Source organism: Aulonocara sp. 'chitande type north' Nkhata Bay, linkage group LG23 (genome assembly GCF_057382095.1).
Source record: "Aulonocara sp. 'chitande type north' Nkhata Bay isolate Kocher_YH1m ecotype deep benthic linkage group LG23, A_spYH_male_GT1.1, whole genome shotgun sequence".
NCBI lineage: Eukaryota > Metazoa > Chordata > Actinopteri > Cichliformes > Cichlidae > Aulonocara > Aulonocara sp. 'chitande type north' Nkhata Bay.
Genome location: NC_141365.1, coordinates 41764545 through 41789827, shown reverse-complemented (window position 1 = coordinate 41789827; position 25283 = coordinate 41764545). Strand labels below are relative to the sequence as shown.

The following is a 25283-nucleotide window of genomic DNA, read 5'->3' as shown; positions in this document are numbered from 1 at the left end:
AGGCAGTTACTATTTTTCCTTTACTTTGAACTTTACTTTAAATATTTTCCAGGCCTTTTTCTCCTTGTTTCAATTAAAGAGCCTGTCAAAGCCACATGGTTATTACCTGTCCATTGCTGGTGAAGGTGGTGTTGTCAAACAGGAAGTAAGCACCAAAGAACATCACAATGGCATCATAAACGCCCAAGACTGTCCAGTATATGAAGGTGGGCCACCGCAGCAAAGAGTTCTTAGCAATATCTCTGTGTAGATATACAGAACAGAGATCACATGTTTATAGATTAATATCACAGTACACTGCCTGCCTCACAGCCAATGAGTCTCTAATAGTATAATACATACATCGATACAGACAGCGTCATTGTTTGTGGGAAAGGTTGATTCTTTTTTGGAAGAATACAACTTAAGAGTAAAGCTAAAAACGTAGCTTTTCAAACTCTGAACACATGCAAAACCAAATCCAAGAAGGCGGTTATCTGCCATATGATGGATGTAAAATAAACTGTAATGTAAATATAAATTAATCAGAGTAAAACACCAAATCATCTGCTATTACTTTGCACCTGGAGGCCGTGTATAAAGTGTCTAAAGAATTATTGAAATATTTATATTTTCTGTTGCTTAGACGACTTTAACTCAACACTGTTCTTGTTACAGTACATCTCCGGAAGAATCCAACTACCACGCAGTCTGCTTTGTATAAAACAGATGGTTCATTATCTGCTGCAGAAGACTGGATTACTGAAACATGGAGATAATTTCTTTTTCTAATTTTCATGTCATGAGAACAAGTTCCTGAAGAACATGTGATATTAGAGTCGATCCAGCTGGTCGATTTTCAGTCTTACTAAACGACACATTTCTGACATGACAATCTTAAACAGAAATCCACCTGTAGAGACAAGGGTCTTTCTTCAGGATGTCCATATTTATGTGCTGCTCGATGAGACTGTAGAGCAGAATGGGCAGCGAGGTGAAGCTGATGTTGTAGAGAGTCAGGTAAGCCGTGTCATACAGCGGCTGGGGTTTGGGAAAGAGAGCCGTGTTAGTATTTTTGTTCTTGTTGTTTTTATGGTATTTAGGTTTTGTGAGTGCACACCTGTTGTGAGAAGCCACAAAAGAACTGGTAGAGGAACTGGGGGAAAATGAAACAGACATTCTGCGAAAAGAAAGAACAACAATTTAAATGTGTACAGGTCTTTTTGTTGCTGAACGCTAATTTTATAGAGTATAAATATCAAAAATATGAAAATTAATGAACTAAACAAATTAATAAATTAAATCTCACACAAAGCATTCCTGCACACTTAGGCTAAAGCCACAGACTCCGCAATTACAATCATCTTAAAACAAATTTAAAAAACTATATAAAGTTTTAAAAAGAAGTAAACTCAAAACATGTTCAGGGCGACTACCTTGTAGAAGAAATATTGTACAAGTTCAGAGATGCGTATGTAGTAATAGTGTCCGTGGACGAGCAGCATCTTCTTGAGGTGTTTGAACTTCGGGATGGCGTAGTCGCTGTTCCTCACTGCCTGGCGACCCTCCTTACCCATAATGCCTGCGTTGTGACCATTTACAGGGCAAAGTATTATTGCAATGATAATAGTATGGTTCTAACAGTTTTAACACTTCTGCATAAATGTAGTTTTGGAAATTCAAAAGTACAGTTTTTGTGTGGAAAAGGATTTTGTGTGAATGCAGGTGCTGTACACACTGCTGACTTCTGTACACAAGGGGCTGCTTTTAAGAATTTCTAGTTTCTTCAAATTGAAACTGTATTAAGAAGGAAACAAACTTTACCAGAGTGTGGCATGTTGCATAGGAATAGACAGAATACTAACCAATACCAACGTGGGCCTCCAGGATCATGCTGACATCATTAGCTCCGTCTCCAATGGCCAGCGTGATTGGGTGCTCCTCCGAGGCTTTGATTAACTTGACAATCTGCAGGTTGTGGATTTCAGCTTAGCGTCCATCTGAATCTTAATGACATGAGTGAGAACATCTGTTTCACAGTTAAACTCAGAGTACAGATGGCCTTCGTACCTGTGCTTTCTGAAGTGGCGCCATTCGACAGCAGAGCACGGCACTGCAGTTCCGGCAGATTTCCAAGAATTTCTCTTTGTAATTCCCTGAGTTTGAGCCCTCCTGGCCGGGCCTCATTACAGCAGAGAGGGTAGCTCCGTCAATGATCAGACCATAGTCGGTGCAATCACCTGATAGCCTGGGAAAAAAAACACAAAACCTGTCAAATACGAGTAACTGCAGGATGACACTGTCTGAAGCATGCTGTGAACATAATACCCACTCAGAGAAGGTGTCCCGGGTCATGCCCCCATGCTGCCTAAGGACCGTCCTGCTCAATTCAAACAGGACGTCGTGAAGGCTCTGCTCCTCAGTGCGTTTGGTGGTCAGCTCCAGGATTTGGGTGTTGCGATGAAACAGCTTGCTGGCATAGCACGTTGCAGCTGCAGTCTCCATCTTGTCTCCTGTCAGCACCCACACCTTTATACCAGCTTTGTGCAGAGACTCAATGGTGTCTGCTGCTTTTTCCTGTAGCCTGGTACGCAGCCAAGAAACAAGAGGTGGCATGTTTTTAGCTGCATTAAATAAATAGGTTTGTTTTATTTCTCTTTGCCTTTTATTCAACAACAGCTCAACTGTGCAGTACTCCAGCACGTGGATTATTTCCTCTCTGTGCTGGATGGGTGAAACGCCCTCTGGGCTGACAAGTAGTTTTAAGCCTGCACTATAATTGCCTTAGTGGCACGTGTGTGATTGGAGGGTTAAACTGCCACTTTCCCTCACTCACTTTGGTTCACTCAGAACTAGGACAGCACTGTCCATGGCAGCAGACACAGAATTACTGTAATGTTAAGAGTCACTTGAGCTGAAGAGGTTTAGACATTTATAGGAAAAAAAGGTGCATAAGTGTAATTTTTGAAAGGGCATTTCACGTAAAATTTGCACTGAGAAGGACAAATAACTGAAATGACAACAGCATGCAATGTAAATTGTGGTTATGTTGCCAAGCTACCAGCTGTACAGGAAAACCTTTGATGAAAAAAAAAGTGCAGGATGTTGATATAATTTGTCATTTAGGTGTCCTTAATACCAAAAAAAATTCAGCACCTGTCCTCGACAGCAGTTGCTCCCAGCAGTATCAGGTCCTTCTCGATGAGGTCGTAAGCCTCTGCCAGCTGTTTGTCTCGGTCTTGTAATGCTAACTTAGCTCTGTTCAGCAGTTGGAAAACCTCCTCGTACTGTTCTGGGCTCAGAGAGCGATAGGCAACACAAAGTGTCCTCAAACCCTCCTGGTGGAGAACAGAGATTCACACAAGGTCAGGCTGGTATATATTTAAGACTCAATAAAAACGAATCTACATAAAACACTGTTTCTTGAATACAGCCTCTGAATGTGAGTGTATGGTGGGTGGATGCCAACTACCCATTCAGCCTCACTAGTACAACACTCACCACATATTTTTCAGTTTCCAAAGAAACCTGTGATTTATCTGTAGCTGCAACCACAGCAACATTTGTGTCACTCGTCTGCTTTTTACTGCATGCGAATTGAAGCTATCGTGGTATTTTCATGTGTAAACTGAACTTTAAATAGTCTTATTCAGACTGCGATATTTATTTTCGCACTTTGGAAGTCATTATGAGATTTTGCAGTTGACTGCTTAGTTAGGTGCACTCTCTTACTATCTGTCTACTTATTAGCATTTCCTACTTTTCCCACAAGGATTTTGTGGGTGTATAAAGAAAACAGTATGCAGAGTCCATCACTGTTTATGGTTCTGTTCAGTATTTAAAGAAATCTTCTTCTTTCCATCTTCTGACCAAATCCTACGCCAGTCCCACAGATAGAAAGACTGTGCTGATACAATTATTAAATACATGTTAATAAAAAATGTAAAAAAAACAAATAGACTTGTGCTTTTGTCAATTAAAGGCCACACCAGATCCACCTAGAAAGAAGTTCTGTTTACTGGAACTACATGATGCTTCTCATGTGGTTGTGTAAACTGTAACCATGCAAAGAACTTAGATAATGGTAATTGGCCTGTAGTCCCTAAGGACCCCAAAGCGCTTTACACATCCAGTCATCCACACACTGGTGCTGGCAAGCTACATTGTATCCACAGCCACCCTGGGGCACACTGACAGAGGCGAGGCTGCCGGACACTGGCGCCACCGGGCCCTCTGACCACCATTAGTAGGCAACAGGTGAAGTGTCTTGCCCAAGGACACAACGACCGAGACTGTCCAAGCCGGGGCTCGAACCGGCAACCTTCCGACTATAAGGCGAACTCCAAACTCTTGAGCCACGATCTTTCAGGAAAAAACAACTTCCTGTTATATTGTATGAGCCTATAACGATATGAGAAAGATGAGAGTGAGCCTGCACGTGTGTGTGTGTGTGTGTGTTTGTGCTCTCTCACCACTGCATTTTGCTCCACTCGTGCTCGGACCTGATCCACTTTGCCTGAGATGACCCTTGGGAAGATAGAGGAGTCTGCACCTTTACAGAAGAGATAAACCTCACCTGCTCAAACGCATACACAGAAAAAAAAGAGGATCGGATTAAAGAAAAACATAAACACAGACACATAGAAATCAATATAAAGAATATACATATATAGTTTTGTGCGCATTACCAGTGCTGGCCTTGACGATAACGCTCATCCTCCGTCGGACTGAGTCAAATGTCAAAACTTCTAGCAGTTCAAACCTGATAAAAACAGGAAGAAAATCACACAAATGCTACTGAAAAAATAATAGCCAACTATCAATTAAAGAAGTTAAAAACAGATAAAAATAACAATAGTCATCTCATTTTCAAGGTTCACAGAGAACAATAACGTTGCTTAAAGCGGCACACTCACTTTTCAACTTCATCCTCCCTATTTAAGATTTCCATCTGACCGTCCTTGAGCCTCAGATAGGTGAAACCGAGCCTGCAGCACAGAACAACCATTATTGGAGTGAATAAAATGAATGTCCAAAACACAGAAATAGAAAAATGGGAAAACTAAATTCTTCTGAATGCAGCAGCGATTACTGCTGCCATTGTGTGCAACGTGAGTGTGTGTGTGCTGCACCTCTTCATGCCCTCCACCAGTGCAACCTCGTCAGGAGAAGAGGAGATGTAGAAGGAAGTGGACTTGCCCTGGTGAATGCCATGTTTGATCCCATCTACAGTATCCTCCTCTTTCACCTGCACCGTGTGGCACAAACACAACGCCCGGAAAAACAGCTCCTCGTGCTCCTGCAGTGAACGGCCGACACTAGATTACCCTCATTCGCACGAACCACAAACGCACATTCAAAGCGAGTCTGCACTTACCCTGGCTGCAGGACCTGGGGATGAGTCGATCATGTCCATACCGGCAGCTCCAGGCATCACCTACAGACATACAGACCACAGATCACTCTGGGGGTCACTGGTTATCAAACACAGCCTACGATGATATGTACATATGGCATTTTAGTATTAAAGCTTGATTCTAAGACTTGACATATACAGCACGATGTCCATGTTTATGTGACAGGAACCCCTTTACTCTGATGTTTGAAGTCCTATGTTAAAAGGAGTAAATTGTAATAATATTACAACACAACAACCCTCCTAAAATTACAACAGACCGTCTGTTCAGCACTTTTAAGGTTGTATGAGCTGCTGACTTGTCAATTAATGCTCATGATCAGTTACTTGGCAAACATAAATAGACATATGGCTCAATAAACAGCAGCAAGACTTGCAGGCACAATTTGATTTCCTCATATGACCATTAAGCACTGAACACAGATGATTACACTAAACGCACAATGCCCAGGAGTTTTATTGTCAGGAAATCTGTAATAATCCATTGAAAACACAGAAATGACTAAACGCATGAATGTTACATTCTTCTCACAGATTTTTATTAGATAAAACACACAAACAAAAAAACCCTAAAATAGGCCTAAACTGTTGCCTTTCTGTCATTTGATTTTTACACCTCCGTTACATAAAAATATGAACTCTTTGTAAATAAATGAATGGCTATAAATGAATCAATCACAAACATTGATCCATCTTTACCTTGTCCAAAGAGACTGTATATAAAGGATGGAAGTAGTGTGGCATCATTAAAATGGTTTTGAACCACCCTTGGAATCTCCTTTAGAGTGCCTTTATTTGTATCTTTAGAAATGCACAACATTATCCAGCAAGTCTTATTAGCAAGCTGCATCCATACAAACTGTGGTTCTTTCGTGCATACACTGAAACACCCACAACATCTACTAATTGGAAGGCTGGTGGTTCAATCCGTTGCTCCTCTAGTCTGCATGCCAAAGTATCCTTGGACAAAATACCTGAACCCTGAACTGAGTTTCCCCCGGTGCATCCACTGCAGTGTGATTATGTGAACGTCAGGCTCAAAGTGCTTAAGCACAGAAAAGAAAGTGCTTGTAGGACTGTGTATGAATGAGACTTGTAGTAAGAAAAGTTCATGGCTGAAGCTGAATATCTTAACAGATCAATCTAGTGGGACTGAACGTTTTACCTGTCCATTACAGATAGCGTGAGGTACATAAACGTGTCCATCCACACAGCACTCTATAAACTCCATGTTGTTCTCTGTTAGCGTTCCTGTCTTGTCTGTAAACACATACTCCACCTGGAAAGAAAGCAGGGTAAGTGTTTTTTTATTCTTATCTCTAACTCACTTTTCCATACAGTAATGTTTCTTTGCTCATTATTCTGCCCGGAGTGAAGTACACTTTGCTACCTGCCCCAGTTCCTCATTCAAGTCTGATGTGTTGACCACAGCTCTCTCCCCCAGCTCCTCATCAAACATTTCATCGTCCCACATGATGAAGTAGGAGCCCAGGAACTTCTGCATCTCCACAGTGACATACATGGACACGGGAATGATGTAGTTGAAAAGAACCATGAAGGCCAAAAAGTCTGTGAACGCCCTGATTAGCTGAGGAGGAGGAGAACGAAGAACGTGTGAGACAATAAAGAGGGGATCGAAATATTTTTATTTTCCAGGATTCGAGACTCACAACGTGTCTCTGTCTCTCAACTTCCGCCTTCTGGTTGTAAAAGGGCTCGTCTTTGTTGGGGTCGGACTGCCACACGTATTTCAGTGCCGTGTTGATGAGAGCTTTGCTGATGAGAATGCACAGGTAGACCACCAAGTAGGCATTCATTGACCTGCAGAGGGAGAAGTTAAAGATCTGTGACATATTTCTTCATGATAGTGAAAGATAGATGAGTTTTTCATTAATCTGCTTTGAACAATGTGGACAAAAATTTGGATTGAAAACCCCATTTGAAAAAAAAGGATTATGGAAACTATCTGCCAAGGATGGAGGAGTCTGTGCCTCCCTTAAAACATTCCATTGACTTCATTACATTTTTCCTGCATTGATCTGTCTTTATGACTTGTGTGCTTTATTCTTTCCCTGAAAGATTACGCACAACCTCCAGAGTAGAATTTAATATGACTAAGTGGAGAGATGGAGCATGGCAGTTTGTGGCAGATCACATGTTTATATAATTCACATATACAGGTTCTAAGCTTTAGACTTTGTGTAGCATGTGCTTAAGTGTCTTGTATCACATGTTGAACTGCTATGATTGTGTTTCTTGTGTTTCATCCCTCTTTTCTCTTGGTGATAACACGTTCTCATGAGTGCAAACACAAAAAAATAAGGGGCGGAGCTTGAGGCCCTGGTACTATTTCTACTATTTTGGTACCATTTCCCACTGTGGTTGAGAGTGTAAAAAGCACAAGTGTGTGCAGGTGCAAATGAAAGTAGTTTGAAAGGGAGTTAGAAACAATCCATAAGAGATTTCTGACTGCCGGTCAGCTATTTGGCGATTTTAACAAACAGGAACTAAAAAAATAAAAGCACTAGAACCCCAAAAAACTTGCAACCCAGTCCACCATGTAAAAGGTAACTTGGAAAACAACTCAGTATACTCGTCAGAATCTTCAAACTTGAAAAGGGGAACAGCTGAGACAAGACATTTACTCTGAGCTGAGTCAATGAGCCGACGAGTTAATGAGACACACATAGTGAGCAAGTGTGAATGTAATCCACCTACAGTCACTCATTTATACATCTGGATACAAAGACACTGTCTACACCAGATGGAAAGAAAATTGATCCAGTCAGCGCAGCGAGCCAAAGAGACACACACAGACGCTTAAGTCTCAATGAATAAACCAAGACATGAGAAGTGAACAGATGGCTCTAAGGACGGGTAAGAAAAATTTCAGTTATTATCTAAGCTGGTTAGCACAGAAACAGCCAAAGACTGTGAAACTTGCATGAGAGCACTGATCGTTGCTAATAGGCTCCTTTCAGAAACAATTCATAATATAATATAAAAATGAAAGAGGAGGAAACGAAAAGAGCTTACTTTTCCACTGCAGATCGTTTCTGAGACTTGGACTGGTAATTGAGAGCCATCTTGGTTTCCATGCCAGTGTAGATGACCACAGCTACAGGGGGGGAAAAGGAAAAGTCTCATTCAAAATGCTGCACTGTACATTAAAAAAAAAGAATATTAAAAAGTATAAAGTTGAGGTAATCTCTAACATTTATCATTAATTGTGTAGAATTACCATAGATATATTCAGTGTTCTTGAGTGTGGCTCCTCGGAGCAACAGGTTCTCTGATCCTAACGGCCTGCAGATAGTCCAGATGATAAACAATCATGTATTTCTTTCACAAACAAAAAGATCTAATATTATTATTATTATTATTATTATTATTATTATTATTTTATATTATATTTCACTGCATGTTATACTTGTATAACTATGCATGTGACAAATAAAGAATCTTGAATCTTGAATCTAGTAAGAGGCAAATAAGGTTCCATCTGAAGAACTTTATATCTGGCAGCATGGCTCTGTTCTGGGAATTCCCCACCATTCCATGCACATATACAGAAAGCTAGAGACAGGAAAAGCATAATTCAAGAACAACAGATATGGCACTTAAAAAGTCAGCTGCAGAGTAAAAGTGGGTTTCAAAGCATCCTGCAGCAGTGCAGCAACTGAGGGAAAGGAAAAATAGTAGTGTACTCCATAAGAGATTTGTCAAATGGATGCAGAGGTGTATCAGGTGAGCCATCAGCTGATGGGGGCTTGGATTGTTATCAGCTGATCTGCTGGCATTGCAGCTGAGGTGAACTAATGCTGTGCTCAATTAAATCAAATTAAGATAAACAAGTAAGCTTCGCACTAAGTCGTCATTCTGCAGAAATGCGAAATCTTCTTTGAAAGATTGAGCAGCATCACACTTTGTCATCAAAGAAATTTAATACATGTCTGGATGGTTTTGAATTTTATTTTTGAATGATGGGTGAATACAATAGACACATGCTGATTTCTTTAATGATCTTTAATATAAAAGTGTAATATTTTGTGTTATTTTACCTTGCCACTGGCTCATTGGTCATGTAGATGTTGATACGCCCCACGAATCTGTGTGGGTAGGAAAATAATTGAGATAAGGCACATTTATTTTGCAAGAACACTTTGTTCAAGTGTGTGTGTGTGTGTGTGTGTGTGTGTGTGTGTGTGTGTGTGTGTGTGTGTGTGTGTGTGTGTGTGTGTGTGTGTGTGTGTGTGTGTGTGTGTGTGTGTTACTGACTTGTACAGGTCTGGCTGCGGTTGTTCACATTCTATTGTGGCATGGATCGTGTCCACCTCTTTCTCTGTGTTGTAAGCTTTGGTTTCCTGAACTGCATAATATGTCTAGGTTGGAAGAGGGAAGGAAAACAGAAGAAATGGTTGGGTAAATGAAAAAAGAGAGAAAGATAATGGGAGTGTAAGTAATAAGGCAACACAGGAGGAGAAGTATTAAAGACACACGTTGTGGCATGGTGACAGAAGGCGGAAGGGAGATGAAGGGAAATAAGAAAAGCAATAAGGGAATGGATTAAGAGTTAGATGAATGAATGGATAAATGGACAGAGAAAAACATAAATCACAGCAAATCATAATGCATCTAGTACATATTTAAGTGGATTAAGTTTATCCAGCACACCTTGTGACTGCTCTCTCCATCCAGGCTGGCTGTAGTAACAAAGCAGGTCCCGTCATCTCGAGACGAGGAGAGGAGAATGAGATCACAGGGAAAAGTCTCATCTTCTTTCACCAAGACCACATCTCCAACCTGCCACACAGACCGAGACAACAAATGTTTACTTCTAATACATGCAGGGCCTTGATACCTTGAAGCCAACAGCTGGAGCTTTTTGCATATTTAAATTAATTCACCGGGGTCTAATTTGCCACTACCGTCCTGGCTCTGACCACCTAAGTGAGCATATCAGTGAGGAGTCCTAGCAGCACTTTAGTAGAGAAATACAGTCACTGAACGGAAAATGCAGTCAAATGCAACACACCTAATGACTTACCAGCAGTAAGCTCATATCATTTCAGTCTTATGTCGTTACATAACATACATCAATCTAAGTTCTTTTAAAGCTAAATTGCTTTTAAATGCAGGCAAACACACACACACACACACACGTACAGAGAGCTTAGTAGCAGGAAAATTCCTCAGTGTGAGCCACTAAAACAAATGCACCAAAGCTCTGTTAGATGGGGTGAGTGAGTTATCTGGTTTCACACACACACACCCTGAGTTTGCGGCTTTGTTTGCGGACCACTTTGCCATGATGCACCACGTGGACAGAACACTGGTTGACAGCGTTGTCTGCTTTGTGTCTCAACCAGTCCTCATAACCCTAAGAGAGAGAGGAGAAGACAGAGAGGAGGATGTAAAAGTGAACATGTGTGCCTGCAGGTGTGGCTGCTGGTGTAGTGTTTACTGTTAACAGTCACATTAGGTGAACTCACCTGTTTAATGGCGGTGACTGTGATGACAAAGAACAGTGGCAGTCCGCTGGTGACCGGACTGGTGGGAGTGTCAATAATCAACTGAAGTGACCGCACACATGAACATACAGTGAGAGAGAGAAATGAACGGCAAAAAAGGTTTCGGGGGAAGAAGAATATATAGAAATGACAGACAGCAGTAAATAGGCAATAAAACATGTCTGAGCTTTATGTCACTAAACATAAATATAAACATAACATAAATATGATTAGTGGAGCTACTTTAAGCTGTTCCCTTATTCACAGTGGTGAATAAGTATAGTAAAAGTGACATCTCACTCTGAAATCCCATATACACGTTTTTCCTCTGGTCTATCACGACAGTTTTAGTGTGAGTCTCCCAGCTTTGAGCAATTTAAGGTAGAAACCATTCTCTGTATATTGAACTGCACATGTCAATAATGAAGCATAAAGAAAAATATGTTTCTACGTGAAACATTTCTTTGATTGACTATAATGATTCATAGAAAGAGATGTTTCTGCTGAGTTTTTCTAATGTATGCTTCTGATGCAAGTGCCATTAAATTCAAGAGAAAGCAGACGTCTCTAGATAAACAGCACACAAGGAAAACTCTCCCTTAAGGAAAAATATGAATTATCTTTACAACATGCTTTGCAGAAGCCTTGTAGTGAAGTTCAGTCAGTGTGAGCAAGAAAATGTTTTACCTGAACCAGAAATATGATGAGAAAGTAGAAGTTGGCGACTCTCCTGAACTGCTCAAACATATTCTTTGGGATGAAGTTCCAAAACGTGTACTGGAAACAAGAAATTTTCTTATGTTTAATTAAAAAGATATAGAGTTTAAAAAGATCCCACAGTGTTATCAACATCTATCCATGATAATGGAAACAAAAGCAAAGAGGCTTAAGACCAGATTCCCTAACATAATGTGCCATTACTAACTGGGTTTTGGCATTAAAAAAAAGTACTGCTGCTAATAACAAAGACAGCACAGTGACAAGATTCAATTCAATTCAATTTTATTTATACAGCGCCAAATCACAACAACAGTCACCTTAAAGCACTTTATATTGAAAGGTAAAGACCGTACAATAATACAACAGAAAAAAACCCAAGCAATCATATAACCCCCTATGAGCAAGTGCTTTGGTCAATGGTCAATGGTAACTTTATTGTCCCTAACGGGAAATTGACTTGCAGTATGTCCGTCCAAACAAACAAACAAACAAACAGACAACCAACACATCACATACACTCACCAAAATAACATAATATAATACAAGCCTGAGAAAACAACCTAGATTTTTCATCAAAAAAGTGCAATGTGCAATGGCAACAACACTTATGGTTTAGTGTTATTAACTATGATAATAGCAGTAGGTACAAAAGACAATCTATGTCTCTTTGTCTTCACTGCAGGCACTTTATAACGACGACCTGATGGAAGCAGTTGAAAATCATTAAAGAGAGGATGATCTGAACACAACAGGACAGAGGTTGCCTTCCTCAGCACCTGCCTGTTATAAAAGTCCACAAGCTGGACCTGAGACCTCCCTGAAATCTTGCCCGCCACTTTAACCAGGTTGTTAAGTCTGGTCTTATTATTCAGGGACATATTACCGTACCAAGCAATGATACAGAAAGTTAAAACAGATTCAATAAAACTTTTATAAAAAAGAGTCATCATTTCAGATGAAACATTAAAACCTCTCAACCTCCTTAAAAAGTACAGTCTTTGTTGAACCTTTTTCACTGTAGCAGCAAGATGTTACTCAAAGGACAGAGACTAGGACAAGAACAACCCCCAAATACTTATAACTGTCCACCAGTTCAATGGCTGCACCATTTACCACTGTTAGCGCAGGATGGGGGGATGTCTTCCTGAAGTCAATAACCATGTCCTTGGTTTTCAAGGTGTTAATCATTAAGAAGGACTGATCACACCATGAAACAAACTCATCCACAACAGACCCATGGGAATCCTCTTCACCATGAAGGAGGCTTCCAATGACTGTGTCATCTGCATATTTAATGAAATGCCTGTTGGCCTGTGTACTGCGACAGTCATTAGTGTACAAAATATACAGTAGAGGAGAGAGACAACAACCTTGTGGTGAGCCAGTAGAAGAGTTCAGCTGAGTTCAACTCCCTTTTAAAAGGAAGAAACCTCCAGCAGAACTTTCTCAGAGAGGGCCAGTCATCTGCTGTGACCAGTTGGGGTAAGTGGAGGAAGACAGGACAAAAGACATGGCGTGAAAGAGAGCCAGAGATTAATAATAACCAGTGACTCAATGCAGAGAGGTCTATTAACACATAGTGAGTGAGAAAGGTGACTGAAGCTCTTTCTGGGATAGTGGCGCAGCTGCCCCTCTGTTGGTCTTCCTTGGTCTCTTGTGTTCTGGGGGCCACTGTAAGTCTGGAGTCTTGATCTCCTCCATACCTGCTTCATGCCCTGGTGGACGGGGCTGTGGCCCCCCCACACCCTCTAGCAGATCATTACATGAAGGAACCTTTTAAAAACAAGCGCGTCCATGCTCACAGGTGTACACACGGGTGCTCACACACACAAACTACACCCTTTTTGGCAAAGCACACTGTGCGCTGTCGATATTACGTGCTGCACAATAATGTTTAATATTTAGTATTTGCTGTTATATTCCCATATATCATCGTGATGTTGTTTACTATATTGCTCTCGTTTTCTTCTGCTTGTTTTCTTTTTTCTTTCTCAACAGGTGATCCAGGTGATTGATATATGTATTTTTTTGTCTGCTTATTTAGTTGGTTTTTGGTTTTTTGCCCTTTATCCCAGTCCCTCTTCTCCGCTGTTTTTCCCCCCTCTTCCTTTCTCCCTTTTCTTTTCCTCATTCAAGTCTGTCCCGTATCTAGCAAGTGAAAATAAAAAATAAATAAAATAAACAATAAAAGGTGAATCAAATAGACCATTACGGCAAGGCTGGGATGGTCAATTTGGTAAAGTAAATCCGTTGGGCATCTTTCTTCGCCTTTAGACAATAATTCTGATGGCAAAAGAACCAAACGGGACAGGCAAAAAAAAAAAAAAAAAAAGAGAAAGGTGACTGAAGAAAAAATGCTCAATGCATCATGGGAATCCCCCAGCAGCCTATTGCAGCATAACTAAGGGAGGATTCAGGGTCACGTGCACTGTTCCCTCTAAGCTGAGCACGTGAGCAATCTCGCACTGCTGACACAGTCTCCGCGCACAGAAAATCAGCAAAATAAAATAAATACATGTATTTACTTTAATTCCAATTCAGGCTGGATTTTTTTTTTTGTGTGCGCAGCGGAGATTTTCTGTGTGGTTAAACCATGTCAGCAGTGCGCGATTGCTCACGCGCTCAGCTTAGAGGGAACATTGGTCACGTGATCCAGCCCTAACTATATGCTTTAACAAAAAGGAATGTTTTAAGCCTAATCTTAAAAGTAGAGATAGTGTCTGTCTCCCGAATCCAAACTGGAAGCTGGTTCCATAGAAGAGGGGCCTGAAAACTGAAGGCTCTCCCTCCCATTTTACTTTTAAATACTCTAGGAACAACAAGTAAGCCTGCAGTGTGAGAGCAAAGTGCTCTAATGGGGTGATATGGTACTATAAGGTCATTAAGATAAGATGGGGTCAGATTATTCAAGATGTGAGATCTTGTATTTGAGGAGCAGGATTTTAATTTTAAGTCTGGATTTAACAGGAAGCCAATGAAGATAGGCCAGTATAGGAGAAATATGCTCTCTCTTTCTAGTCCCTGTCAGTACACTTGCTGCAGCATTTTGGATTAACTGAACACTTTCCAGGGAGTTTTTAGGACATCCTGATAATAACGAATTAGAGTAGTCCAGCCTAAAAGTAATAATTGCAGTAGTTTTTGCGTGTAATAGGTAGGAAATCATAATTTTGCACATGAACACATATGCTATAAAACAGAGAAATGTAGAGTTTACTAAATGTTTTTTCCTTTTTTCCTTTTATTATTTGTTTTTTTAAATCAGGCAGCAGGAGGAAGCTTTTCTTGGCAACATGTAAAATAATGTTTATTGGTACAAACTCAAACCTCAAACACTCAAAGGACCTGTGATGAACAGTTGAGAGAGGCCTGGTTAACGTGCTGTAGCAAGTGAGACTTAGTTATAGATAGTTATGCCAGTTGGACCATATCAGCAAAATCTTTCTTCATACTACGACTCAATGCAAATATTACATCCAGGTCAGAAATCTAGGCTTCTTTCATTTACAGCTTGTAAAACTAAAATTAATGTTCATGCAGCATAGCCTCAGTTTATAACAAGCTGACATTTAGACTGGAGGGACAGAATTAATCAACAGAAAGTCCACTCCAAGACCAGCTTAGCAGTTGGAACCAGCATAAATACCAGCTGGTTCTACCAGTCCCTGATGCTGTTTGCTTTAACAGCGGGGGGGGGGGGGGGGGGGGGGGGGGGAATGGTATAATCAAGCATTCCAGTGTAAATATACAATATATATTTTACGAACCACAGATATGACATTTTCAAAAAGTTGGAGCGGGTCTAAACTGATCACTGAAATTAAAACACAGCACAGAGTGTTCTTTCCCAAAACAGCTCATTCACTGGTCTTTGTCCCATTACCAAGTAGTGGTCGCCCACGCTTTAAAAACAAAGCATGAATAGTGCTGGAGTACTAACAGCTCTGTTCTGCTGTGTCCTTTTGTTTAGACACTGATGCTGCGCTCAAATCATAATTGATTTTAAAGCTTCACCTCTTCACCTCTAAACTCTCATGATATTGCAGGCAGATCCTGATGAAGCAAGTCCTGCTTTGAATATGTGTGCATCTGTGTGGGTGGGTGTTTCACTGACCTTTGAAGAGACTATTCTGTTGTCAGGAAATCTTTGCTGTATAAAAGCTTCAGTTCCTGGAGGAGGCTCCTTATGTCCAATGTAAATTGTCCGGCTATCGACCCAGTTCTCCTCCCCGACACACTATGGGAGGAAAGACACAGAACAAGTTTGATTACCCTGCACCATACATGATGGTTTCATGTAGTATCAGTTTATATTGTCATTGTTTTAGTTTAGACAGTATGCGGTATGCTGACAGACGTCTGTGAGGACTAGTGTGTACGTACCGTACGGGACACACAAAAACAGACTCACAAACATTGAGAGAGAATTACAATGAATGAGTTATTTCTTCTCAATCAATGAGAGCCTTTGTTGCCACAGATACACAGACCTGCATGTGACTAAGACTGGAATGCATTACACACACACACACACACACACACACACACACACACACACACACACACACACGCACACACACGCACACACACACACAAACACAGATGAAACAGCAGGATTGTGTCTCTCTGCGCTGATGCTGCTAGTTTGTTATTTTTGACAACCCTTTGTTTGTTTGTTTGGTTGTTTTTATTTCTTTTTGGTCTTTGTTAACAGGAAAATTGTACTTAGTAGTCAGTATAATCTTTTAATGATATAAGTTTGCATATGGTAGAATGCTGCATGTAATCATTTGTGTGTAGAAGTATATAGTTGGTGGCATATTGAAAGAATGTCTCATCCTAGGAGGTCTGTAACATTCTAGGGTGTTCACCCCCACACCCTAGGAGCATGGGAGAGGTCGTACCTTGTCTTATTTTTTTACGTATTAACGTAGCTATGTCAGTTTTAGTTTAAGTGCTTCTTTACATATAGATGAACTGTTGGATTTTCCAGACCAGCAGGTTAAGGGAAGTCGTTTATGGGGCCACACTCTGACCCCACACACACACACACACACACACACACACACACACACACACACACACACACACCTCCACATTCCAATGTAAGGAACAAACACTCACTGAAGTATAAATAAAGACCGGGGCAGTTTCTCAGCGCGAGCCTCAGTGCTGGAGGCTGCCCTTGCTAGCAAGACGTTCTGTGTGTTTCTCTTCTCTGAGTCTTTACTGAAGAAGTGTTTTAGAGTATATTTCTTAACAGTCTTCAGGGTAGAAAAATTAAATATTTTCATCACAATTACCATAACATGTGTTAAATCATATAGTTCCTAAATACATAAACTCCTTCCTTGTAGTATTTTATTTTAAAGCCTCTAATGCTAATATTTTATTTTTATTTTTTTGTAAAAAGTGATGTCTTTTACACAAAACATATTAATCTAAACCACTCAACTTAGTCTAGATTTCCTTTGCACAATTGTTTGAATGAAAACTAGAAAACATTTTCAGCCATTCAGTTTATATGTGATAAAGACAAACTTGAATACTCAAAGTTAACATGTGGTAGATTAGCAGTGGTGAGAATGCAGAGGACAAACTCAATCATTCAGCATGTCGTTCTAACGCTCAAAATGTCAGGCAAACTGGTTTAAAATATTTAAGGCAGGTCTGGACCTGCATGAGAAACACACTTGCTACCTCTGATGTCAACACAATCTTTCCCACTAACCCTGAGAAAGAAATCAGTTGCCTAATATTTTTTCAAATCCACACCAACACAAATATGCAGGTAGAGCACCTTTCTACAACTATTTTCATCCTCTTTTGGTGCTCATTGACATTTTCATTTGACACAATTTAAAGAGGCCCGGAAGTGCCGCAATTCAAACAAACATTGTGCTTTGTGCTCTGCTGCATTTATGTGAAATTTATAGGCACTTACAAAGCAAGCATTTACATACAAAACAGGCTGTTTGGATTCCTCCATCAACAAATGACTGTGGCTCCGGTTAATGGCTTTAGATAACAAATGGGTGACCCTGAACATCTCAGCGTGGAGCATTTTGTCTGACATCTCAGCTCTGCTGCCACAAGGACAGCTGCTTATATTATATCATATTTCACTTTTGATTTATTGACCTCTTCCTTTCTTTCCATTTTATATTTTATTGAGCTGCTTTTGTGCAATTTTAAACATTTTCTGAGCTATTGTTTTGTGATGTTGTATTTGTTTTTATTGGGATTTTATTTTCCTTTTCATGATTTTGGCTACTGTGACGTTTGAGCATAAATAAAGTATATATTTCACCTCTGAACTTGAATATCAGCAACCTCAGAGCTCTACACAATATAACATCAGTCCTCTCACACGTAGCTCTTTGTATTTTCTCTAAAATTTCAATGATTCAATCTTCACTTCTTATCCACAAGTACTCTAATCATAAGATTTATGCACAGTATAGTTACTGTATAAAAAGGTCCAGGTGTGTAAAATGATTAGAAGATAACACACTTTGTTTACAGTCAATGAAGTACAGGTAGCTTCCATGACATGAAATTACATCTGAAATACCTGCAACAATCTATCTGTTTTCAGGGTCAGAGGAGGGCTGGAGAGCACCCTGAACAAGTAACCAATCACTCACAGCGCTAACACAGACAGACAGACAATCCCTCACATCTACTCTAATGTAGAATCACCAGTTCACCTAGCATGCATGTCTCTGGGCTATGAGAGGAAGGAGGCATACAGGAGAGAAACCAGCCTGCATATGCAGACTGTACACAGAAATGCCCCTGATGGCCAGCAGCCTCAAACCCAGAGCCTTCCTGCTCTGAGGCGATATTGCCAAACATTGCATCAACCTTTATTTCCTTTGTCAAAAACAATGAACAAATACTATTTTAGCCTTCATATTACTGTTTGAAAAATGTCCTTAATAACCGTGGTTGTAGTCTTTTAAGATGAGAAGGGTCATCCAAAGCTTCAACCAAACAGTCTGAATTATATCTAGACAGCCATGTCATGGCAGGCAGCAGCCATCTGGCCATTTTGACCTGAAGTAACCAGAATGAAAAGCAGGCCTGGGCACCTAAGTCTGTCTCTCTCATTTTAGCCATTTCCTGCACATATTACGACTGTCAGTGTCAGCAATCACAACAAATAAACACAGCGAGTCGTTTAATTTGTCCACAAATCATCTGCCTGCACGCACGCACACACACACACACACACACACACACACACACACACACACACACACACACACACACACACACACACACACACACACACACACACACAGAGGCTAACGAGAGGTGACAGTAATCTGTGGCCAGTGAATGAGATTGTGTGTCAAGAGGCTGCATGGCCCAGTTTTTTTTTACTTTTGCTCTATCTATCTTTTACACACACACACACACACACACACACACACACACACACACACACACACACACACACACACACACACACACACAGAGAGAGAGAGAAACAAGTTAACTCGCAGCTCTAAGATTACCTTGTTTAGGATGAAGGTCCATTTATATCCTGTGACCTCCAATTATCTATGTGACACAGTAAAGGAATAATGGAAATGGAAGGAACAGGAAGACTAAAAGCAAAATGGAAACTGATGAAAACTGGCATATAAAGCTTGAACCATCTGCCTACTTCCCTCTCTTCCTTGCTAAAAGCTATTGTCGATGCCCTATTGAGACCAAAGGTGCTAAAACCGGAGTTTAATTTCTGTGTTGACATTTAGATCGGTTCACATCATGTGCCTCAGAAGCCGTTCTATAATAAATCCAAACCAACATCATCCATCATATCTGACAATCACCACACTCTGATATCTCTGTGAAGACGGGGATGAAAACCAGATAGCACGGACAGCTTGCCAATCCTGACACCCACACAGTGTTGCTGTTCCTCCTCTTCTCTCCCACCTGCCTGCTCCGTCTGCTTCACCTCACACATTTCTTACATATTTCCTGTTAGCTGTCTGCTTATGGAAGACAGCCATATTTCTATACAAGACTCTGGCTGGTAAACTATATAATATCTAGCATGCAGCAGAAAGTATTTCTCATTTCTGTCATACAGTTACTAATGAAAAAAGACAGAAGGAAGGGGGCAGTTAATGTTGTTGTGGTTTTATAATCAATCAATGCGTAATGTGGCCCAATATAAACATGTTGCATAATAACAGTTAGTAGGAGATGCTCCGATTATTAACTCATAATTGGTAGCAGCGCCTAAGCTTAATATTAGGATCTTGTTCACAAATGTAGCACCTACAGGAGGCAGTACCCCCTTTCTTCTGTGTGAACACTATGGATTTGAGGACCATCACAGTACTAAGAGCTGTTTTGTTTGTGTGTTTTTAGCTCATAGTACCATTCCTAGTGTAACAGGAAGTTTGAGTGTTGTAGATGTAAAATGGTTGCTCCAGATGTGCGTCTAAACATCAGCAGCTCTTAATGTTACTGTTGAAAAAAATCAGAATTAAACCTAAATGAAATGAACAAGCTGAAAAGTTTAGGCTTTTTTGACCCTATTAAATATTAAAATATTTACCAGCAATACACTTGAACTTGCTACAAGGAGAAGCAATAAAGAGCGACACTGAAGAAGCTGAAACAGGATTAAAAACAGGGATAAATGAAAAAAAGGGATCAAAACAAGAGGCGATGTTGGAAAACTAGCTGCTGGCCAGCTTTTGTGTTACTTCAGAGTTTCTATTCGTGGGGCAAATGCAAGCAAAAATTAAAAATAAATAAGGATTCGACGGCAAATAGCTCCCAGGGGACCTACTCAGAGGGTACTTATCCTCAGACAGTCCCCAGAAGAGTCCCAGAAGAGTTTGGTCTAATTAGACTAAATTACTGCGCTGCTTCAGTTTGTTTCATCCAAACTACTGAATGGATTAAAGGGATGAATCCCAGGATAATTGTTCTTTTTTTTTAGTGATAAAGTCAGCCGTCTTATCTGTGATACAGATCAGCAACTGCACAACTATACTAACTATACACTATTACTACCAGTGCAGTAATGCTGCATGACTATTGTTTAAAAGCTGAGCGAAAAGTTGCGCAGAACAATGAATTTGTTTGGATGTTATGATCATTTCAGAAATCTGTATTGATCAGTGTTGTTTTTCTTTAGTCTAACCAGATGGCACTCCACAAGAATCAGTGGGCCTTCTCTCTCGCTGTCCATGTTGCCGGTAATGCAACTTTATTGGTTTTCTCACCTCTTTCCTCTCTGTCTCTCACCACAATCCGGTCGGCCTCTAAGTCCACATTCTCTCTCCTATCGATTATGTTTAGCTTTCATCCGGATTTGAGCTTTTTACATCAAAGGCTGTCTGCGTTTAATCAAATAAAATAGCATCTTTACAAAATAAAAGCGAGGCTTGTAAAATAAAGCTCTGCCGTATTAGCTCTGGCTTTTCGACTTTGAATGTAACTGGAAACTTCGGGCTATTCTGGACCTTGATAATCACTATTAGCAGAGGTTCACGTTTCAGGACGTGGGAGGTTTCAGGGGCGTATTTATAGTTGGAAGGGAAACATTTGTGGTCAGGAGAGAAAGATGGAGAGAGCTCAGAGGCTTTGTTCGTGTCTGTCTCACTCAGCACCCATATTCACTTTCCTGAATGTTAGTGGAAAGCGACAGGCTCACATACGAGGACTAACACATCCCTGCAACATCAAAAGACAACTGAGAAGCCATACATGAACAATGGCATATAACGTTACCTGTGCAGACACAAGGTATATTTAGACAAGCCTAACTTGTGCTGTCATTGTGTGTCTGTGTCTGTGTGTCTGCATAATACAAGAATGATGAGGTAAGCCCACCCAGTGTCAACATTAACGTAACAGGCACCGGGCTTATTTTAGGAATTTCACATTTAGATTTAGCGCCTGAATGTACACACAGGTGCAAAGATCAGCGGCACAAGTCTCTGAGAGTTTTAGGAAGTGAAATTAGCTCTTCGAATGTTATCTTTTATGTATTATAGCTTTTTAAGTGACAGCGTCACAGCTGTCACTATTGTTTTTATTAGTATTAGTAATATTATTATTAGTAAAGGGCAACAAATATAATACTAGGTTCCATTCCTCTGTGCTCTCGTTCTGTATTCTGGATATGATTACTTAAGGTTTTTGATATTGCAAAAAAAAATAAAGTAATATAAAAGTAAATAAATTAAATTCATTTCATTGTTTCTGTTAACTTCTGATTTGCTGTTAATCACTTACACCCTATGGAAAATATGACTGAATACTCAAAATATAGGCAGAAAAGGGTGAAAAAAACTACTTGATTAAAACAGGATTGTTTCCAGGCACTGACTACGAGCACCCACATTACCATAATATAATCACAAACAAAGTGAATACATATAATACCTTTAATCAGCTGTACCTGCGTATCTGTATTTCTGTTAGATTTAAAATGTTAAAAGATAAACATGAAGTGAAAAACGGAGACGAAAAGGTCATCCAGTGCATCACATTATTCACATTATCCTGACTTAGATCTCATTTAAATGTGTGAATACGTCAGAGTTTTAATAAATCGCACACTTTTAAAATGCCTTGAGAACTGAACGCAGCATTTGAGAGGCAGAAACTGAAGGCCCACTGTGACAAGTAACAGAGGGCCATATTGTAAACAGGAAAACATTGACCCACCCACTCACACACAAGACGCTTCCTGCAGCAGACACACACCCCACCCCTGACCCCACCAACCAAGACACAGAGGAGCAACAAATTCATGTGTGAAAGAGAACGAGAGACGATGCTCGACAGGCAGGACCCAGAGAAGAGAGACAGTTGATATGGTTCCTTCCATCAATACCAACAAAAGAGATGTTATTTTGATTAGATAAGACATACCTATGTGTTTGCTCTCCAACGAGACATTGGAGTACCTGTTGAGAGGATTTTCATTACGTGGATTGTTTCATTATCGGGCTCTTTTGGTATGTGCCCAGCTGGTAAATACAGAAAGATCCATACAAATCCATAATCACAGCAGCACATGGCCGAGACGTGATTTTAAGATTGACAACAATAGAGCGCACATCAACATTGTCACCTGTAACTCAACTGACAGTTAAAATTATCTTATAATCTTTATTAAATCTATGACGAATGCACCCTTAGGTGAACAAAGGTCATAATTTGGTCTCTTTAATGACTGACACAAAGGTTGTTACAGTAGGAAAACCACTAAATCTCTACAACCTCATCTGGTGTCAACTACATTAGATTAAGTAAAATGGTAAATGGCCTGTATTTGTATAGCCCTTTACTAGTCCCTAAGGACCCCAAAGCGCTTTACACATTCAGTCATCCACCCATTCACACACATTCACACACTGGTGATGGCAAGCTACATTGTAGCCACAGCCACCCTGGGGCGCACTGACCAGTTACTCTGGTGTCTGTGAGTTGGTTAAACTTCCACCCATCTCCACACTACTGAACTCATGACTGAGTGTTTCACATTTGATCACATGAGAAAAATGAGCACATCCACTCTACATATCTGTTCCAGAAAGCCTGGAGCTTATTAAGAGCTGCGCAAGAAATGAGGAAGTGGAGCCACTTCTCTCTTCTCTTACTCATTTTCCTAATCTGAACCATTGTTGTAAGGTTAGAGGGCTAGAAGGTGTGTAACGCAGTTTGTGATTTTGGTTTATATAAATAAAATCAACTTAAAAGAAATAATTTATAATGACCATGCTGAATGTAGTCAAATTAACACATACTCACTCACTGTACTAACTGCACAATCCAGAAACCAACCTCCACACTGCACTCAGTCAGTGCTGTATGAAGCCTGGCAGGTAAAGATAACATTTACAGGACACTGAGCAGCAAAAGAGGAAATCACCACAAAACACACAAACTATTGTTCCTCTGCAGATTTAAAGGCTGAGTTTATCGTTTCCACCGATGACCAACCCGACATTGTTTTATCTCCCACTGCAACAGGCAGCGCTAAAAATTAGTCAACAGCTTTCTGCTATAAAGCCAGTCTACGTTCTGTGTTATACATCATGTTTGCATGTGGAAACACATTCCTCACGTGTGTCATGAGTGTTTATTATCGCTCAGCTGCCACTGCGCTACAGCGATAAGGCAAACCAAGCTTTCTTGTCTAAATCACTAGCCGATAAATGCAAAGTGTGTGTGTGCATTAGCAATTACTCATATACTTGAGTCAGATGAGTAGAAAGGTAAATAACTGATAACGTGCAGAAGCGGGGAGATTCTCATACTAACTCTGAACCCATGAATGTTTTCCCATTTTCTACACAAGAAGATTTTTCACACCATCCCTGCGGGGCTTCTCTCAATGGACTTGATAGGAAAAGGCAAAAGAGCAAGCCAGAAATAGCAGTGAGCATGTACTATCATGTGTTTCAGAATTACGTGGGGAGGGTAATAAAACGATTGACTGTTGCACGTCCAGAAAAATAAAAATAAAATAAAACACCACACAGATGATATGGAGGTTCACTCACCCCGGCTGTCTGTAGTTTAATCTTTATGTGTTTGTGATGTTCTGATAAGGGTACAGATATGTGTGTGCAATCATCTTGGCATGTGTGTTACCTGAGTTACAGATTAAAGACCAGCTGTGTGCCCCATCTGTCACAATGTTGTCTAGCCTCACCCAGGCCGCCCTGGCCAGGCCAAATGAGATAATGGTAAATCCTCATCATCCAGCCTTAAATGCCTTCAATCAACGCTGTGATTGAATGCTGTGTTCACCCCAGAGAGAAGTTAGCAGTCATGCATTTGGAGCTGAGTGTCTGGGAAAAGTGATCCAGAAGCCTGTAGTTAAGATTACACTACTTTATCCTAACACAAACTCGAAATAAAATGCTGACTGTTTCCATAATAGGAATTTATGCATTTAAACATGACAAAGCAGCTTGGACTTTATGTTAATTAAGAGTGTGTGATAGAGCTGATCTTGCCATCAAGTAACCCACCACTAAATTTCTTTCCCATGTTTGAGACCAGAAAAAGGCTCTAAGAATGAGCTCTTAAAAGTTAAAGGGAATGTATAAGTGGCTCCATCTCAGTGACAAAATTGATTAATTGATCTATAGCACAATCTGCACCCAGTCTCCACAATTTCATTTTGTCCATCAGCATTACACATCGCGCTGGCCTCCCCCTGCTGTGGTGGCAAGGGGAACTCACAAAGTAAAGGTCAACATTGTAGCAGCAGTGCTTTATGGTGTGAGAGAAGAATTAATTTTGCCAGAGACCTGGAACATTGTAGCTTTGCAAAACTGCATAATGGGGACACTTTAATTCTGAAAAAGCACTACTGTGTGTGTGTGTGTGTGTGTGTGTGTGTGTGTGTGTGTGTGTGTGTGTGTGTGTGTGTGTGTGAGTGTGTGAGAGAGAGAGAGAGAGAGAGAGAGAGAGAGGGAGAGAGAGAGTGTAGGTAAAATACCAAGCCACTATGGCATCATAGAGATCGGACAACAGAAAAATAATCAGTTACCCACAAACTAACTGTGTCTCTGTGTGTCTCCGGGGGATTTAGTGATCTGACTGCTCTCGTCAGTGTTTTGTAACCTTCTACATGCACACACACGCAACCAAACGCACAC

The 25283-nt window shown here is 40.4% G+C and overlaps 1 protein-coding gene across 7 annotated transcripts in view; it reads right to left on the bottom strand.

Moving 5' to 3' along the window:
- atp11a (ATPase phospholipid transporting 11A) overlaps positions 1-25283 on the bottom strand; it is a 52815-nt gene that overhangs the window by 11241 nt on the left and 16291 nt on the right. For all 7 annotated transcript variants that reach the window (XM_086281621.1, XM_086281618.1, XM_086281620.1 and 4 more), the window contains exons 2-26: positions 15740-15862; positions 11593-11682; positions 10888-10968; positions 10668-10775; positions 10070-10198; positions 9674-9777; positions 9457-9504; positions 8637-8701; positions 8432-8513; positions 7066-7216; positions 6786-6983; positions 6561-6674; positions 5357-5416; positions 5112-5278; positions 4896-4967; positions 4668-4741; positions 4452-4555; positions 3136-3317; positions 2312-2563; positions 2050-2227; positions 1845-1947; positions 1416-1561; positions 1100-1159; positions 893-1020; positions 107-242 (exon numbers count right to left, since the gene is read on the bottom strand). In XM_086281621.1, the coding sequence (XP_086137747.1) occupies positions 107-242; positions 893-1020; positions 1100-1159; positions 1416-1561; positions 1845-1947; positions 2050-2227; positions 2312-2563; positions 3136-3317; positions 4452-4555; positions 4668-4741; positions 4896-4967; positions 5112-5278; positions 5357-5416; positions 6561-6674; positions 6786-6983; positions 7066-7216; positions 8432-8513; positions 8637-8701; positions 9457-9504; positions 9674-9777; positions 10070-10198; positions 10668-10775; positions 10888-10968; positions 11593-11682; positions 15740-15862 (2955 nt within the window). The remainder of the gene's footprint in view (positions 1-106; positions 243-892; positions 1021-1099; positions 1160-1415; positions 1562-1844; positions 1948-2049; positions 2228-2311; positions 2564-3135; positions 3318-4451; positions 4556-4667; positions 4742-4895; positions 4968-5111; positions 5279-5356; positions 5417-6560; positions 6675-6785; positions 6984-7065; positions 7217-8431; positions 8514-8636; positions 8702-9456; positions 9505-9673; positions 9778-10069; positions 10199-10667; positions 10776-10887; positions 10969-11592; positions 11683-15739; positions 15863-25283) is intronic.